The sequence below is a fragment of the Eriocheir sinensis genome, chromosome 5, assembly GCF_024679095.1.
Source record: "Eriocheir sinensis breed Jianghai 21 chromosome 5, ASM2467909v1, whole genome shotgun sequence".
Lineage (NCBI taxonomy): Eukaryota > Metazoa > Arthropoda > Malacostraca > Decapoda > Varunidae > Eriocheir > Eriocheir sinensis.
The window spans coordinates 20,873,615-20,891,025 of record NC_066513.1 but is presented as its reverse complement, the minus strand read 5'-3'; the positions used below and the strand labels follow the sequence as shown (position 1 = coordinate 20,891,025).

Below are 17,411 nucleotides of genomic sequence, written 5' to 3'. Positions count from 1 at the left end.
CTTACAGAGGGCCCCCAGCAGCTTTTTACCATACTCTACATCCCCAAACAGGCTCATCCATCCACCTGCACCCCAACACACGCCCACACCTTATCAACATATCTCCGTAAATTTACAGAAACGTCGAGCACCATCCACTAGAGGGCCCCAACAGCTTTTAATCCAATTCCATATCCCCCTGCAAGCTCACGCCTTCACGCATCCCTTCACCTGTACTTCAACGTAAGTGCACACCACAGTAACACCTCTTCGTATACTTACAGAAGATGTCGAGCACCCAGTCGTCCACCAGCGGGCGTGTGTTGTCGGAGGGCGTGGAGGCTTCACAGCTGAGCACCTTCCCTGCGTCACCCACTTCTGGCGTGAACTGAAGCTCGCTGGTGGTCACGTTCCCTTCGTGGGTAGTCTGGGGATGGAGGGGATGGGCAGTGCGCGGACAGGAAGGGCAGGAAGGCGAAAGGAAATTAAGGGAAAGGACAAGATAGAAAGAGAAAAAATGGGAAGTGAAGTGTCAAGAAGGGAAGTGAAAAAGAAAGTGAAGTAAAAAAAGGAAAGGAAAGGAAGGGAAAAGAAGGACGAAAAGGAAAGGGTAAGGGAAGGGAAGTCAAAGGATAAGGTAAAACGCAGTAAGAAGGCAATGCATGAGATGAAAAGAGAGTGTAAGAGAAAGAATGGGAAGTAAATGGATGGGAAGATGGGAAGGGGTTGGAAAGAAAATAAATGAGAAAGAAAATGATAATATAAAAAGGGGAAGCGGAATAGAGGGAAGGGAAGGGGAGGGGAGGGGAGGGTTGGGAAAAGAAGGGAAGAAAAGACAGGTTAGTTATTACGTTCATTGACGGGTTGACTTGATTCTCTTCCAAGATCACCAAACTCTTTTCATTTCTCTCTCTTACACACACACACACACACACAGACACACACACACACACACACACGGCATAAACTATTGGACTAACAAAAAATAAGTCCTGTTGATAAGGCGAGTCGGGGCAAACACGCATCCTATTAACGAAAGAGAAGCGCGAACTGACAAGGCGAACTGCAGCGGCACAGACCAAGGCCTTGCACAGACTCGCTTCAAAGAGAGAAAGAGAAGCGGCGAGAAAAAAATCTTTATCGCATTGCCTTCTCTCTCTCTCTCTCTCTCTCTCTCTCTCTCTCTCTCTCTCTCTCTCTCTCTCTCTCTCTCTCTCTCTCTCTCTCTCTCTCTCTCTCTCTCTCTCTCTCTCTCTCTCTCTCTCTCTCGCTATCATTATCAGAATTCCAAATACATGTCATGAATATTCACTGAGCCATGTAGTGTGTGTGCGTGTGTGTGTGTGTGTGTGTGTGTGTGTGTGTGTGTGTGTGTGTGTGTGTGTGTGTGTGTGTGTGTGTGTGTGTGTGTGTGTGTGTGTGTGTGTGTGTGTGTGTGTGTGTGTATGTGAACGCGCTTGTGAGTACACGAAACCCATCATACGCATACAAGGGCATATATTTCTCCGCTCACAATCCGTTTTCACAATCAATCTAACGTAAAACTATCCCGTCACCCGATGCTGAATAATAAATAAGGAGAAAAAGAGAGAGAAAAAAAATCACCAGCTAAAACTACAAATACATAATCAACTCTCGTCCCTGCCACCAAGTTTCTCAGGTGAGGTAAATACATCTTCACCTGGGAGTAAATCAGAACAGAGTATTTGGGGGGCGTGGCGACAGGTGTAGGCGTGAGTGTCAAGCCTAGGGTGTGATTACTGTCTGGTGCCTGATGTGTGTGGTTTGTTATTAGCTGAGGGGAATGAGAATCTGTTGCAGTGTGAGTGAGAAGTAGAAGGATTAGTGTTAGATGTGAAAAGCGAGGAGTGAGAGGTAAGCAGGAAGGGATGGTAATAGGGAGGAAAGAAAGGGGTAGCAGGAGAGAGAAGTAAGCAGGAAGGGTGTTTAAAGGGGGGAAGGATTAGTGTTAGATGTGAAAAGCGAGGAGTGAGAGTAAAGCAGGAAGGGATGGTAATAGGGAGGAAAGAAAGGGGTAGCAGGAGAGAGAAGTAAGCAGGAAGGGAGTTTAAAGGGGGGAAGGATTAGTGTTAGATGTGAAAAGCGAGGATGCAGCATGAGTGAGAGGTGAGAGAGGTAAGCAGGAAGGGAGATCAAATTTAGGAAGCAAGGGAAGGACATGAAAAGCTAGGGTGCAGAAGTAGTAAGAGGAGAAAGAGAGATGTAAGGAGGATAAAGGGAGGAAGAAAGAGATACATGTGAAAAGCGAGAGTGCAGGAAAAGTGAGAGGTGAGCAGGAAAGGAGGTCAAAGGGAGGAAGCGAGGGAAGGAGAAGTACTTTGAGGAATAAGGGAGTGATGGCGGCGATAAAGGGGAGAGTAAAGGATTGCAGCTTGCTTACCATCATGAGGAGAGTGAAGGGAAGGAAGACTGTCATGGCGAAGGAGAGAGGAAAAGAGGAAGAAAGGAAAGGAAGGAGAAAAATGGATAATATTGTATCCGCAAGGTATTTCAAATCATAAATATAACTGGAGAAATAGTATGCTGAGTGTGTGTGTGTGTGTGTGTGTGTGTGTGTGTGTGTGTGTGTGTGTGTAATATGACCCTGTTTCTGGCACTCCTACATTGCCCGCGCCACAATCACCTCCTAAATTACCTGACACCATACATCTGGGCCACGCACATTTGCAGGTATTCAGGCGGTAACATACATCCTGCCCCGGCACATGAATTACGATGAGAACTGTCCCGAACTGACGTCATTTACAGGTATCAGCGTCTATCCTTCTTTCGTTTTTGCTCATTCTCAATTTTATCGTTCATTAAAAGACCCATTATTTCTTGGCCAAACGTTTGAGTGTGTGTGTGGCGGGGGTGCGTGCATGTGCGTGTGTGTGTGCGCGGTCCTACAATCCCTACACCACAATCGCCACCACAATCACACGACACCACATAACTAGGACAGGCACACGCTCTTAGGCACGCAGAAACTTACCTTGTCTGTGTGTGTGTTGAGCCTGGTGGAGCCGAGTCGCCAGGTGATGGTGGCCGAGGGTCGAGCGCCGGCCGCCTGACACACCACCTGGTAGACCCGGCCGGCGCTGAGGGGGTCACGGCTGCTCAGGAGGCGGACCCAGAGCGGCGAGACTGTGTGTGCAGAAGGCGAGTGGCATGTCAGCAAAACGCACCGAGACGTGGCTCTTCCATCTCGAGGCTCCCAGGAGATGCCGGGGCCAGAGAGGGAAGTTTGGGGGAGGAATAAAGTTTAGAGTCCAAGAAAGGTGGCGGGATCAAGTCCTGACATCTTGGAGTTTCGATACCACGAGCCTCGCATGTCTTTTAAATGGACTGTTGTGTGTGGCTGTGGCTCTGGAAGGCGAGGTTAGGGAAGGTAAAGGTACTGTAGTTTGTGAGGTGATGTAGATGCAAGAAAAAGACTAATGATACCACGAGCCTCGCATGTCTTTTAAATGGACTGTTGTGTGTGGCTGTGGCTCTGGAAGGCGAGGTTGGGGAAGGTAAGAGTGATGTAAACTGATTGAGATGAAAGAAAAAGCTTGATGAAAGTACGAGTCTCGATTGTCTTTTGTCTTTTAAATGGATTATGTGGTGTAGCTGTGGCTATTTTAATCATGTTGAAAGGCGAGGTTGGGGAAGGCAAAAGTGATGTAAACTATGTGGTGATTGAGATGAAGGAAAAAGATTGATAAAAGTACGAGTCTCGATTGTCTTTTGTCTTTTAAATGGATTATGTGGTGTAGCTGTGGCTATTTTAATCCTGCTGAAAGGAGAAGTTGGGGATGGTAAAGGTGTTGTCAACTACTTGGTGATTTAATTGAAAAAGAAAATGGAAATGGTTAAAGGGTTTCCTAAGGGCGATTTTCATAAAGTACTCAAACTGAAAAAATAAAATGTTGAGGTACGTAGCAATGGGTGTATATACTGGATAAATTCAAAGTCAGGAGGGAGATAGGTAAAAACTGGCTATCGAATCTGGCAGGGAATGAATGAAACAAATTAAGCAGATATGTAGTGGATGCAAATGCGACTGAAAATTTTACACGGAAGTTAGATGGATTTATGGGTGGGGAGAAAGTTGGTGAATAACCCGTTCTGAGGAGTTACCAAGTGTAGGCGGCCTGGCTCCTTGTGATCTGCTTCTGGTGTATCTTTGTGTAGGGTGTCGGCTAAGGGGTAAAGAGTGGGACGCAGGTGTCAAAGGGGTATACTATAGAATTTCAAGATAGATGATTGTAAGTATTGGGGCTAGACTCGATATTTCCTTTCATATTGCCAGCTTTTTTATATACAAATCGGGAGGCAGCTCAAGGACAAGAAACGAAAAACAGTAACAAAAAGGCTCGCTAGAAATCACTCCAACAACAGAAAACAGAACGAGAGGCCAAATGAGAGGTCAATTTCGGGTGGGGTAATAGCGTGTCTTTTTTTTTTTACAGTAAAGGAAGCATCTCAAAGGAAAAAAAATAAATACACAAACCCCCCCAGCTAAGCACTACCGCTATAAAAGAAAATGGAAGTAAGTGGCCAGCAGAGAGGTCAATTTCCATCGGTTTCGGTCTGCCACTCAAACCGACGCTAGGGGAGAGATGTACCGACGATCATCAAAGGGAATTCACGCAGGTAGAAGCCCATTCCGTATCACTTATCCACTACCTACCTCACACATCATCACCTGCAGCATCGTACATATCACTTACCCACCACCACTGCTCACCACTACCTCATACCACTTGCACCAGCGTATATCTCACCCACCTAACTCTCTCACGCCCACCGCAGCAACGCCCATGAATGATCACCTACTCCCACACCTACCTCAGATAGTTTGCCCATCCATCAGCCGGGGCAGAGTACGCGAATACGAAGAACACCTGAGGGCAAACACAGTAGACGGGAGTTGAGACAAAGGGCGCCGTCACATCGCTTATTCGGGACGTGCATTGTACTCTCAAAATTCGGGAACTCGTGCAAAATATCAGCTCACCCGCGCCGGCCGTGAATCGTGTGTTGGTCTCTCAAAAATTTCACGAGATTACGAGGACGAGGACGCGGATGATGATGGTGAGGATGAGAGGAAGAAGGATGAGGAAAGGTAAAGAGTGCCTACTTCCCTGTCCATCGATTGTCAAGTGATAAAGACGCCTGGCTGTGATGTATGATCCACGCGGGACAGTATACAGAGTGTATTTGAATCATTTACATTCCTTTACTGCTATATTTTCAGCTTCGTTACTTTTTAGTTATTACTGTATTTGATTTGCTGTGATTTGAGTTTAATGTATCTCACTATACTTTATGGCACGAGTAGCAATCAATCAGACAATCAATTAAGAACGAAACGCCTACACCTGTTCATGCACCTCTCTCTCTCTCTCTCTCTCTCTCTCTCTCTCTCTCTCTCTCTCTCTCTCTCTCTCTCTCTCTCTCTCTCTCTCTCTCTCTCTCTCTCTCTCTCTCTCTCTCTCTCTCTCTCTCTCTCCGTACCTGCATGAAATAAAACATTCACACAAAAAATGAGAAACTGGAACGGATGATGATAATGGTGAAGGTCGTGATATGTTACCGGGGAGGGCAGGTGGGAGAGGAGCACGCACGCACGAACGAACGAACAAACGAGTCTTCCACTATGTATACATGTGTTATATTTACCGACTTCCGACCCAAAAACTGTCTCGTGGACCCCAATAAGGAGATTCACTTATAATTATCGTTAAAATAGTTAATTCCTGATGTTTCTTGGCAATAGTTAGGCGTCAGAAACCGGTAAATACTATGGTCTGAGTACGACAATATGGCAACGGTGCATGGTGGTAGGACTGGTTGTAATGGTGGTGATGGTAGTGGTGACAGTCTTGTAGAAGTGATGGTGGTGGTGGTGGTGGCGCACGGGATGATAAGACTCGAGGTATGTCACATCCCCGCGGGTCGAAGAGTAATTGAGGCGGTAAATGAATGAGTCCTCACGCCTGTAATTTAGTAATATAAGCGTCGTAACTTAGGTGGGAGTGCCCGGGGACTCCAGCTTGCTCTCACTCCCTCCCGCCCTCTCCCCGCCTCGCCCGGTCCTCTCGGCCTCTCCCCGCGGCAACTGGAGTGTCCCGGTGAAGGCAGACGTGCCCATAATTTCGCTAATGCACGGCACACGCTCGACTAAACGGCGCGGGGGTGGGGTTGGGGGGGTTGGGCCCGAGGAAGGGAGGGGTGGAAGAGTGTGTGTGTGTGTGTGTGTGTGTGTGTGTGTGTGTGTGTGTGTATGTGTGTGTGTGTGTGTGTGTGTGTGTGTGTGTGTGTGTGTGAAGGGAAAGAACGGGATTAAAACAATGAGTGCGGTTCGGCTTTGCTATAAAAATGCCTGGCCGCACGACCAACGGCGGGGCCAACCTCCAGTGCCCACGTAGCTAGTCTATAAATTAATAAAACTAAAGATAAATGAACAAGATATAAAAATAAGGAAGAAAACCGAAATGCATTCATGAATATATTTTTAGAACTGATGGTTGGTTTCATTTGTGTTGGTAATAAGGAAGACGCTGACTGCAACAGATTTACGGTATAGATCAGCGTTCCTTGGACATTGAGAATCAACACACATGGAAAATATATGTTAGAGGATAATAAGATAAATGGAAACTACGATTGTCTTATCTTGGGGCATCAAAATGAAGATATATTAAATTATTGATTAAAAAATGAGTGTTATTCCTTATTTACCAACTTATTCGAACACTACTTAAAGATCTGAATAAATTCTTCCATCAGCAAGAAAAAAAAGTTGCCTTCCCGGATGGGCGAGAAATACCTGATGGCGAGAAAAAAAGTATATCGACTGGTAAAAAAAAAAAAAAAAAAAAAAAAAAAAAAAAGCCTTGCGGCAAGAATGACATTAGGAAGGGATTCGTGATGCAAATTGTCCAAGCTTTTAGGATGACATTTAAAGATGAAATGAATTAGTCCTCATTCCTTTGCGATCACATTTTTTGACCTTTTTTCTCACGCTATTTCAGTAGAGTTTGTACTATTAAAGCACACCTTTGAACCCCGTGACAGGTTGTGGATTTTACGTTTTCAGTGACAATTCCAAAATGTCAAGGGACGTGAAAAGATTAACAAAGTTCTACGCAAATCATTCTGTCCGTTTTGTGGAGTGAGGAAAGAATAAAATGATCATATGATTATTGCTTTGAGTTTTCTATCTTTACAGTATGTCCAAAAGCATGTAATAAAGAAAAAAGACGCTCCAAAAAAAAAAAAATGTGGAAAATAGCAAGAAAACGAACGAACAAAAGAAAGAACACCGCATTAAAACTTAAAAAACGAAGTACCGATGAAACAGAACAAAGAAGAAAACCGAAGAAAACGAAGAGAAGAACGCAAAACTCCATCAAAACAAATCTAAATAGGACATATCTCTCCCGACCAACCATTGAACCCAGCATAGCCCACAGCCCCTCCCTCCCTCCACTCACAGATCATATCCAGGGTGACGCTGTTGACCAGGGGCGCCGTCAGGTTGGAGTTGGCGGCGCGGCAGGTCAGCGTCCGGCGCAGGTCCCTTCGTGTGAGCGACGGAACCTCGAGTCTGTTGGCGACGAGGTCCGACGTGCGCACCTCCGCCACCAGGTCCAGGTAGGCGTCCCCCTCCAACCAGATGACGGAGGGGGGCGGCGAGCCTCCCACGGCCCGGCAGGTGAGGCGCAGAGTCTCCCCCTCCGTGAAGGGCCCCACCAAACTGCGGGCCTCCACCCCCTGTTCCGTGTACACCGTCAGCTGCTGCGGCGGCACTGTGGGGGAGAGCATGTGTTAGAGACGATGGAAATTGAAGGTTCAAAGTCACCAATTGTCAACTTCTGGCTGAAGAGTGAAGGTTGTCGCTCCAATTGAGGGAGGATTACTAGCTTTTCTAAGACTATCAAAGGCTATGCACGGGGAGAGGTTGCGTTGAAGATGATAATAATTAAAGCTTCTGGGTAATAACGTGCAGGTCTGAGGATGGAAGGCTAGAGGATAAAAGGGCGAGGGTACACAGATGGAACAATGTCATGTTGCCTGCATGTTTGTGAAAACAGGTGTACCCTACAGAGCGAGTGTTGAGGATGACGGGTATTAAAGGTTCAAGGCCACACGCTGTCAGCTTGAGCCTAGAGGGACGTGGGACGAAGTTGAAGGATAATAACATGTTTTTTCTACACCTACGAGGAAATCATTTTTAAGGACGACGGGAAATTGTGGGTTCCAGGTCACCACGTGCCAGCTTCAGGACTATAAGATAGAGTATAGCTGATAGGCAGAATTGTATCTTAAATTATACGAGTAAGCGACAGGGATATGGCGAGCCTCGAGATCCACTTGATACAGAGTGGAAAATAAGATGAAGACAGTGACTGCATATGACAGTAGTTGTGTATTTTTTTTTTTTATAGTAAACCTGAAAGGAGAGCATATTTCAAAGGTCTGGGGAACGGCAAACATCGATATTCCCTTGACACACAACAGAAAACAGAAAGTAGATAGTTGATAAAAGTTGACGTAGTTGTGTACATATACCTAAAAAAGAAACTATTGCACCTGACCTAAACACCTGCAGGTAAACACGTCAAGGGCAAGTGGGAGGCTCAGAGGTCACCACACCTGACCTCGACGCTCAGCGGGATACGCGGGCGAACAAAAACAGGGTGAAAAGACTAAATTTACCATGATGTGCCTGTCCCCTGTAAAGCTGAGGGAGAGACACATGACAGGGCGGAGGGGAGAGTTCCAAGGTCACCTGTCTGCGGAGGCCAAGGAAAACAGAGATATGAAGAAATGAAGGGAAAGTTGCAGTGCCTTTGTCCAGTCTTACCACAGGGAAGTTTATAAATAGGCAACGTATAGGACAGACAGACAGCCATTTCTAGATATAAAAAGCACACGGAAATGAGAAAAGTGTACGTGGCATTAAAGTTCGTGAATATATGGTAATGGCTCCCGATAAAAAAAAAAAGGTTTGGTATAAAGTAGAATTTCTGTATGTGGCGTGCAAAACTCGTCTACCGCTCTGGCCCCGTCCGTAATGAAAGGGTTAAGGCTGTCCCGCCGCTGGGAGCCACTCACTTACTCCGCGATGGGGAAGCGAGGAAAAAGAGGGAAGAAACCCCCTCCCAGGTCTGATGAGGTTAAAAAAAATAATGGCTCCGGCTTCTGGGAATATCCTCAATTATTTAACAACATAACTATATATAAGAGGAGCTGTTTACGACCTCACACGTTATGTTATAGCAAGCAGGATCATATTACCACCTCGCGCACCTTGATGAGAGGATACTTTTGGTTTTTATTTCGCTTCGTCGAGTTCTGCAAAAAAATATGTGAGCTCACGTGGACGCGGCTACACGGGTGAACGAATATAACAAGGAAGTGCTGTGCGTGGCGAGGCTCTGTGTGAGTGCCAATATTCATAACTTCTTGTGTAACAGCTAATTTCTGCACTGATACCCATTCCCTGGTCCCCTGTCATCGCTTACTCCCCTTCTCCCACCATCCCCCTGTACATTCCCCTGCTCTCCCCTTCTCCCACTACCTCACACCTTCCCTGCCACACTCCCTGCATCTGTCCTTTGCTATCCCCTTCTCCCCTTCCCATATCACTTTAAATACTTTATACTACGCCCCCCTGCACATCCCCATACTACTTCCTTCTCCCCTTCTCCTATCACCCTACACATTCCCTGCCACGCACCCTGCATCTGCCCCTGCTATTCCCTTCTCCTCTGCCTGCTGTCTCTCCTTTCTCTCTGCCTTTTCCTTTCCTTTCCCTTCTCCTCTGCCACATCGCCCTAACCCTGCCCCCTGCCGTGCCCTTTACAAAGAAACTCACTCGTCCCCTGCCCCACCCCTGCACTCCCTCCCACTCTTCCTCCCCTCCTGCTCAGAAGCAAAATCAAGCCACATTAGGGAGCGGAAAAAATGGAGCCCCGGACCCCTTCCCCTCCTATATTTTGCAGGTAATTGTGAGGTAGTGCCGGGGGGTCGCAAGGACGGGAGGGGTCGCTGCCCCCTTCACGAGGATATTAGGCACGCCGGGGCTCCTGACACAGCTTTTTCTCCCACAATGCAACGGCGAAGGAAACACGTAAATAATGAAGCTAAAAACAGAGGATTATGGCTTAGAGAGGTGATGGAGAGAGAGAGAGAGAGAGAGAGAGAGAGAGAGAGAGAGAGAGAGAGCATGATGACGGTCGGTTGTTCTTAGTGGAGGAAATAAAGTGGAGGAAAGAGAAGAAGGTGGGGGACGGAAACACGAGTATATAAAACGCAATTTCGACTACCATTACTACCACCACCACCACTACTACCACTACCATAAGCCTCTTCCGTTACATCTGAAGGAAGGAAGGGGGTTTGGGTTCGGGTGGAGTGGTGGGATTGGGTAGGGGGTGAGGGGGGTGAGGGTGAGGGGGGGGGGTCAGACTACGCCGTCGCCCCGCGGGAAACAAACGCAACAAGACCATCAACGAAGACAAGTGGGAGAAGGAACCTTGGAGGCGGAGGAGGCTCGTCTATCATTCCGAGGAGGAGGAGGAGGAGGGTGGGTGGGTGGGTGGGTGGGTGGGTGAAGACAACTCCCTCTAGTGAAAAAAAAGCTTCTCATTTTTTCTTCAAACGACTTTTTTCTTCAGGATGTGATTTTTATTTTTTTTCGAGTCCCATTTTTTCCGTGGACAGGGCTCATAAAAGGGGAGTTCCTTGATAGATGAAGGGGAAGCGTCCAACGAGCAAGGCCGCCATATGCAAAAAGGAAGAAAAAAATGTTGACATGTATGGTCGGATAATACATAAAAATAACTAAATATATAAAGCAGAGACGTATGATGGCCATTTCCTTGTAGCCATTTTCTTCTTTTTCTTCTCCATCGTTCTCGACCTAGTTTGGTGATCTTCCTCCTCTTCCGCCTCCTCCTCCTCCTCCTCTTATTCTTTTTTCTTTTTTGTTGTTCTTCGTTTTCTGCACTTTATTTTTCTTCTTTTCTTCTTAATTTTCTTTTCGTGTTCTTTTTTTTACTTTCCTAATTTTATTTTTCTTCTTGTTCTTCTCCTTGTTCATTATCTTTTCTTATTGTTCTTGTTTTTCAATTTCTTCACTTTCCTCGTATTCTTTTTCTTGTTCATTATCTTTTCCTTATTGTTCTTGTTCTTCCTCCTTCTTCTCTTTCTCATCCTCTTCCTCCCCTCCTCCTCCTTAGGCTTATAATCAGACCCTCTTCACGTATTCAGACCTTTCATCAACGCCTGCCTTGATATAAACACTTCGAGGAGTCAAGAGGGCGGGTTCAAGGCTCCTCTCCTCCTTATTGCTGTCCCTATTACCACTGACATACGTAACTTACTATTCAACCTCTTACTACTACCATGACAAGTGTGTGTATGGCTATTACTTCAACCGCTGCTGTATACTAGTGCGTTGATGCGGTCTTCATATTTAGCGTTTTCATGTTATTTGGTGTGAAGTTTGTATTCGCTCATTTCTTTGGCGTCGTTTCTCGTATTCTCTTTATGTTGTTACTATGTTTTTATTCCTGGTTTTGATACGGTATGTGTTGTGTGTGATTTGTGTTGCATCTTATAATTCGCCGGTGTTGTAACGCATGTATTCGCTGAAATCATTGGCGTTATCTGTCGTATTTCCCAGTCTATTTTAGTGTTGCTTGTCTTTTTATTGTTGTTTTTAATACTGTTGCGTTGTGGCTAGTTCTTTGTGTTGCTTCTTATATTTCTCCGTGTTGCTACCATCTTCTCTTATTGGTGTTTTTTGATACTGCTGTGTTGCTGTGTTTTATATTTCGCTGTGTTGCTACCATCATTTTCTTTTTGCTTCTTTTGATACTGTTGCGTTGTAAGTCATTGGTTTTGTTTCTTATATTTCGCTGTTGTTAATATATCTTTTTCTTCTGGTTTTGATATTGAGGTGTTGATTGTTGTCGGTGTTGCGTCTCACACTTCGCTGACGTCAAAGGTGCCAGTTCTCGACCTTCACTTCAGTTTCTTGGGTTACCGGTTGGACGTTGTTGTTTATATATCTCTGGCAAGGCTTTGATCTCTCTTGGACTGTGGAACTCGGCGCTAGGTAGGTCAGATGTTTCTTGTTGTGTTATCATTTGTTATTACTTTCCCGCGCGATTCTGTTTTCCTTTTTTTTTGTAATTTTCATTTTTGTCTATTCTTTCTGTCTTTCTTTTATCCTTTCCTTCTCTCTTTCTTCCATCCTTCCTTCCTTCCTTTCATCCTTCCTCCTTTTCTTTCTTTATCTTTCATTCAGTCTTTCTTTTTCTTCCTTCCTTCCTTCCTTCCTTCACTTAAGGTTTTTCTTTTTATCCTCTCTCTCTCTCTCTCTCTCTCTCTCTCTCTCTCTCTCTCTCTCTCTCTCTCTCTCTCTCTCTCTCTCTCTCTCTCTCTCTCTCTCTCTCTCTCTCTCTCTCTCTCTCTCTCTCTCTCTCTCTCTCTCTCCAACCCAAACTTACGCACCTACATTCATAAACACTCACATCATAAACCCTAAAATTACACGCTGGCCAACACTTAACTCGCACGAACTACAGCGCTAAGTCACACGTTCTGCATAATGAACTCTCTCCCTCTCGTGTTAAATACAAGGGCGATGAAGCCACACAGGTGCTACGGGAGACACGGGAAATATGTCTTACCGCTTGGACGTTGAAAATCTCCCCCATGTGCAACGCTAAGTAAGATTTCATAGCGGCGTGTCCTTGCTGAATGTGTTAATACTTGAAAGGTGGAATGCTCTCATGTGCTACGTTGACTGAGGTGGATTTTGGTGCCCACTTTTCCCGGCAGGAGGATTGTGTTAATGTTTGAGAGGTAGCATTGTTTCTCTCGTATGTACAATGCTAGGTTGCAGTCTGTGTCCGGGTTTCGCTGCAGGTGGAGTGTGTGTTAATGTTTGAGCGGTGTGCATGGCTTTTCCGCCGTCCTTTGTCGGGGAAATGAACTGCATAATTAGACACAGTTGCTGAAGGAAGGGACAAAGGGAAGGGTGCACGAGAGAATGGAGGAGAAAAATTAGGAAGAGTCTGACGGAGTAAAAAACGAGAGAATGAATAGAGGAATATAAAGTGAGGCTTACACACACACACACACACACACACACACACACACACACACACACACACACACACACACACACACACACACACACACACACTCAACCACTCCCTTCACCCCCACACACACAGAAAGAACGAACGAAAAAACCCCCCCTAAAAATAAACCACTAAGAAAAAAAAAGAAGACAAGACCTGAATGTACTGGAACACACACACACACACACACACACACACACACACACACACACACACACACACACACACACACACACACACACACTCAACCTCCCTTCACCCCACACACAGAAAGAACAGAAAAACCCCTAAAAATAAACCACTAAGAAAAAAAAAGAAGACAAGACCTGAATGTACTGGAACACACACACACACACACACTCGCCAACCTACTCTTTACGGCTTCAATTTTCGAAAGGCGCCTCACGTAACAATATACATGCACGCAAACCCCAGCCACCGCCACCACCACCACCACCGCCACCACCACCACGAAGTTGGGTGATAAGTCTCCGTTTATGTGAGTTCGCTGCGTTTGTCGGCATTACCGTCCCTCGCCATCGCCTCTAACTCATCCACTACAGGGGCGAGGCGATGATGCCCAATGAATATGAATAAAGTAATACGAATGGCGAGGTGAATTGGGCGATAAATTCAAGGCGGGCGGATGATGGAGGTGGAATATAAGAAGAGGCAATAAGGGGGGATGGACAGCTCTCCGCCGCTCCTCCTCTTCTGCTGGCGGTGTGGTTTCTGTCTCTGTTTCGACGTATTCTCCTTCTGCTACGACTACGGCTGGTACTTCGTCTTCATCTAATGGGGTTTGCGAGTACTGGTGGTGGTGGTGGTGGTGGTGGTAGTGGTGGTGGTAGTTATTTCTTATTAGATATCTTGTTTGACTTTCATTTTTCTTATTTATGTTCACTTTCCCTTTTTTCTATGGTATTTTTTCTTTTTTATGGTTATTTATTATCGTCTTACCTTCCTTTTTATTTGTTTTTTTTATTCATTTTAGTTTATCGCGTCTATTTTTTTCCACATTTTTATCTAGTTACGGGTTTAAATGTGTATATATTTTCTTTGCTTAGTTTTTTAAAGTTTTTTTTGTTTTTCTGCAAATCTGTTGTAGCCTTACCTTCCTCTTTACTTGCAATCTATTTACTATGATTTACTGCATCTGGTTATCACATTTTCATTTGATAACGGATTCCAACTGCATATTTCCTTTACTTAAGATTTATTTGCGAGGTATAGATTTACCATATTTTTAAACATCAATTATTTCTACAATATTTACTCTTCCGGGAATGCACAGTGCACTTGAAGAAGAATTCCGAAGTGGCATAGACCGCTCGCGTTAAGTAAGGAAGTGCATTTGGCCGTGAGCGAGCGAGTGCCGATCCATAAACGCACGAGAGGGAACCGAAATACTGAGGAAATGCTGCTTATCCTGATACATAATGGAGGCACTTGAGGAACTTTTGACGTTCGACACGGAAGGGGACGGAAGGACAGGGTGGAGGAGGGTGAGGGAGGAGGGAGGCAGTGACGGGGGGTGGGAGAAGGGGAAGGATGGTGGAAGGTGAGAGGGGTGGGGGCAGGGGAAGGAGGGTGGGGAGGAGGGAGGAAGGGAAGGGAAGGAGGGTGAAGAGATGATGGAGAGAAGGGAGGGGAATTTACGAAGGGGAGAAGAAGGGGAAGGAGGATGGGGAGGAAGGAGGATGTGACGAAGGGTGGGAGAAGGTGAAAGCGGATGGGGGAGGATGAAAGAAAAGTGGAAGAAGGGGAAGGAGGGTGGGGAGGAGGGAGGATGTGACGAAGGGTGGGAGAAGGTGAAAGAGGATGGGGGAGGATGAAAGAAGAGTGAAAGAAGGGAAAGGAGGGTGGGGAGAAAATGAAGGAGGGAGAAACGAATGAAAAAAAGGGAAAGCAAAGAAAAAATAAGTAAAAAAATAGAAAAAAAAACAAATGATAAAAAGCAGAGGCTGAAAACACGAAAACATATCAGGACATTAAAGAAAAAAGTGTGATGATGGAAGTAAAAGAAGCATATAAGTAGATAGGAAAGAAGATAGTGATAAGCGGGTAGGTAGATGGGTCGACGATTATGCAGGCATGTAGGAAGGCAGACAGGTAGCCAGGTAGTAGGGCAGGTAAGTCACAGGTAGGTAGGAAGTGGGGTAGGGAGGGAGGGAGAAGGTAGGAAGGCAGATAGAATTGTTAGGAGAGAGGAGTGGGCAAACAATGGTACAGAGGGAGGAAGGGAGAGGGAAGGCCAAAGTAAACACTATGGACGGAGGGGAAAAGAGATAAGGGAGAGAGGGAGGAAGAACGTGGGTGAAAAGGGAGAAAGAGATGAAGGGAGATAAAAAAGCAGGAGGACGGGAGGGAAACATAGCTAACTGAAAGGATGAAGGAGAAGAGGGAGGAAGGAAGATAGAAGGAAGCGAGAAAGGAAGAAATAAATAAAGAGAGAGATAAAAGGAGAGAAGAAAAGCGAAAGAAAGGGATGAAGGAGGGAAGGAAGGAAGGGAGCAGAGAGGAAGACATGAAGCGAGAGAAACGGAGAGAAATGGAAGGACAAGCGAAAGGAAGGAACGAGGGAGGGAAGGAAGGGAAGGAAAAAAAGGAAGGGATAATGGGGAAGAAAGAAAGGAGAAAGGGAGGAAAGGAAGAGCGAAATGAAGTGAGGAGGAAGAGGAGGAAGAAAGAGGTGGTTGGAAAGGAAGAGAGGAAGAGAGAGAGAAAGGGAGGAAAGGAAGGGGTGAAGGAAGGGAGGGAGGGAGGGACGGGAATGGTGATTTGAAGCATAAACCTGATAATGCATGCACCGGGGCAACGCTTGTGTCCAATCCTTTTCGGGGTCATTTGCAGCACAGGTGAAGGACGGCAGCATAAACACGGCACAGGTGAGTTTTTGTGGCGGTGCTTCATCTCTCTCTCTCTCTCTCTCTCTCTCTCTCTCTCTCTCTCTCTCTCTCTCTCTCTCTCTCTCTCTCTCTCTCTCTCTCTCTCTCTCTCTCTCTCTCTCTCTCTCTCGATGTAAAGTTATGTATTGGTGTTTTGCATCATTCCTGCTGCCGGCTTGATGCACCTTCCTCGACCTCCTTCCTTTCATCTTTTTTTCTTTTCTACTTCTTTTTATTTTTGTCTTGTTTTTTTTTACTTTTGCCTTGTTTTGCCTTTCATTTTTTTTAGTTGCTTTCTTTTTTTCTTTTCCTCTTGTTCTCCGTATTTTTGCTGTTTTTTCTTTTCTTTAACTTTTCCTCCGTTTCCTTTCTTGCTTCTTTTTTTTCTACTCAGCCCCACCACCATGATCTTTTTTTCCTTTTTTTTTTCTTTCTTCTTCTTCTTCTTCTTCTTTTTTTCCACTCCTCTTCCTTCTCCTTCGTCTTCCTCCTCCAGCTTCCAGGGGGTCGTGATGCTTGGAAATCCCAGCAAGACCCAACAAGACCAGCAATAAATTTCCAGCCCCAGCGTCCCTCCCCGCCCTTGTTGAACCCCGGGGGAGCAAGCACGCAAGGCCGGCCCCAGTCCCCAGTGCCTTCCTTCCCCACCGCCCCAAGCACCTTCCCTATCACCCCCAGTTCCTTCCTTCCCCACCAGTCCCAGTTCCTTCCTTCCCCACCACCCAAGTACCTTCCTTTCCTACCAAGCCCAGTTTCTTCCTCAACATCCTTTCACCTCCCAAGTACTCATAGGTATGCTGGGAGGGGACAGTAGCAAGGAAACAAAAGGGGAAGGAGGAGGAAGGGACATAGAAAAGGAGAGAGAGGGAAGGTAGGTAAACAGTAAAGATTATAGACAAGGGAAGATATATAGATAAAAAAAAGAGAGAGGAAGAATGTGGGTGGAAAGAGGGAAGAGATGAAGGGAGAAAGAGTTGAGAGGGAAAAAGGAAGGGAAGGAAGAGTGAAAGGAAGGGACTAAGAAAGGGAGAAAGAAGGTAATAAAGAAGGATGAGAGGGAGGAAGAAATGGATGGGTGGAAAGGAAGGAAGAGAGGAAAGAAGGGAGAGGTAAGAAGGAGAAAGGGAGGGAAGGAAGACATAACATATTCCTAAGTCTCTGAACCTTTCCTTAACTCCCCAGCACCTTTTATCAGTTTCCCAATCATTCCCAAGCTCCCAAGTACCTTCCCCTAGCGCCTCCATCGTTCCTAAATTCACCAATACCTTTTTCAAGTCTTCAGTCCTTCCAAAGATCCCCAGTACCTTCCCATAGTGCCTCCATCGTTCCTAAATTCACCAATACCTTTTTCAAGTCTTCAGTCCTTCCAAAGATCCCCAGTACCTTCCCC

At 45.8% G+C, this 17,411-nt stretch overlaps 1 protein-coding gene across 1 annotated transcript in view; it reads right to left on the bottom strand.

Annotated features, from left to right (window-relative positions):
- LOC126983024 (nephrin-like) overlaps positions 1-17,411 on the bottom strand; it is a 196,096-nt gene that overhangs the window by 25,930 nt on the left and 152,755 nt on the right. Inside the window, exons 6-8 of the mRNA XM_050835448.1 lie at positions 7,467-7,781; positions 2,975-3,126; positions 262-406 (exon numbers count right to left, since the gene is read on the bottom strand). Of these exons, the coding sequence (XP_050691405.1) occupies positions 262-406; positions 2,975-3,126; positions 7,467-7,781 (612 nt within the window). The remainder of the gene's footprint in view (positions 1-261; positions 407-2,974; positions 3,127-7,466; positions 7,782-17,411) is intronic.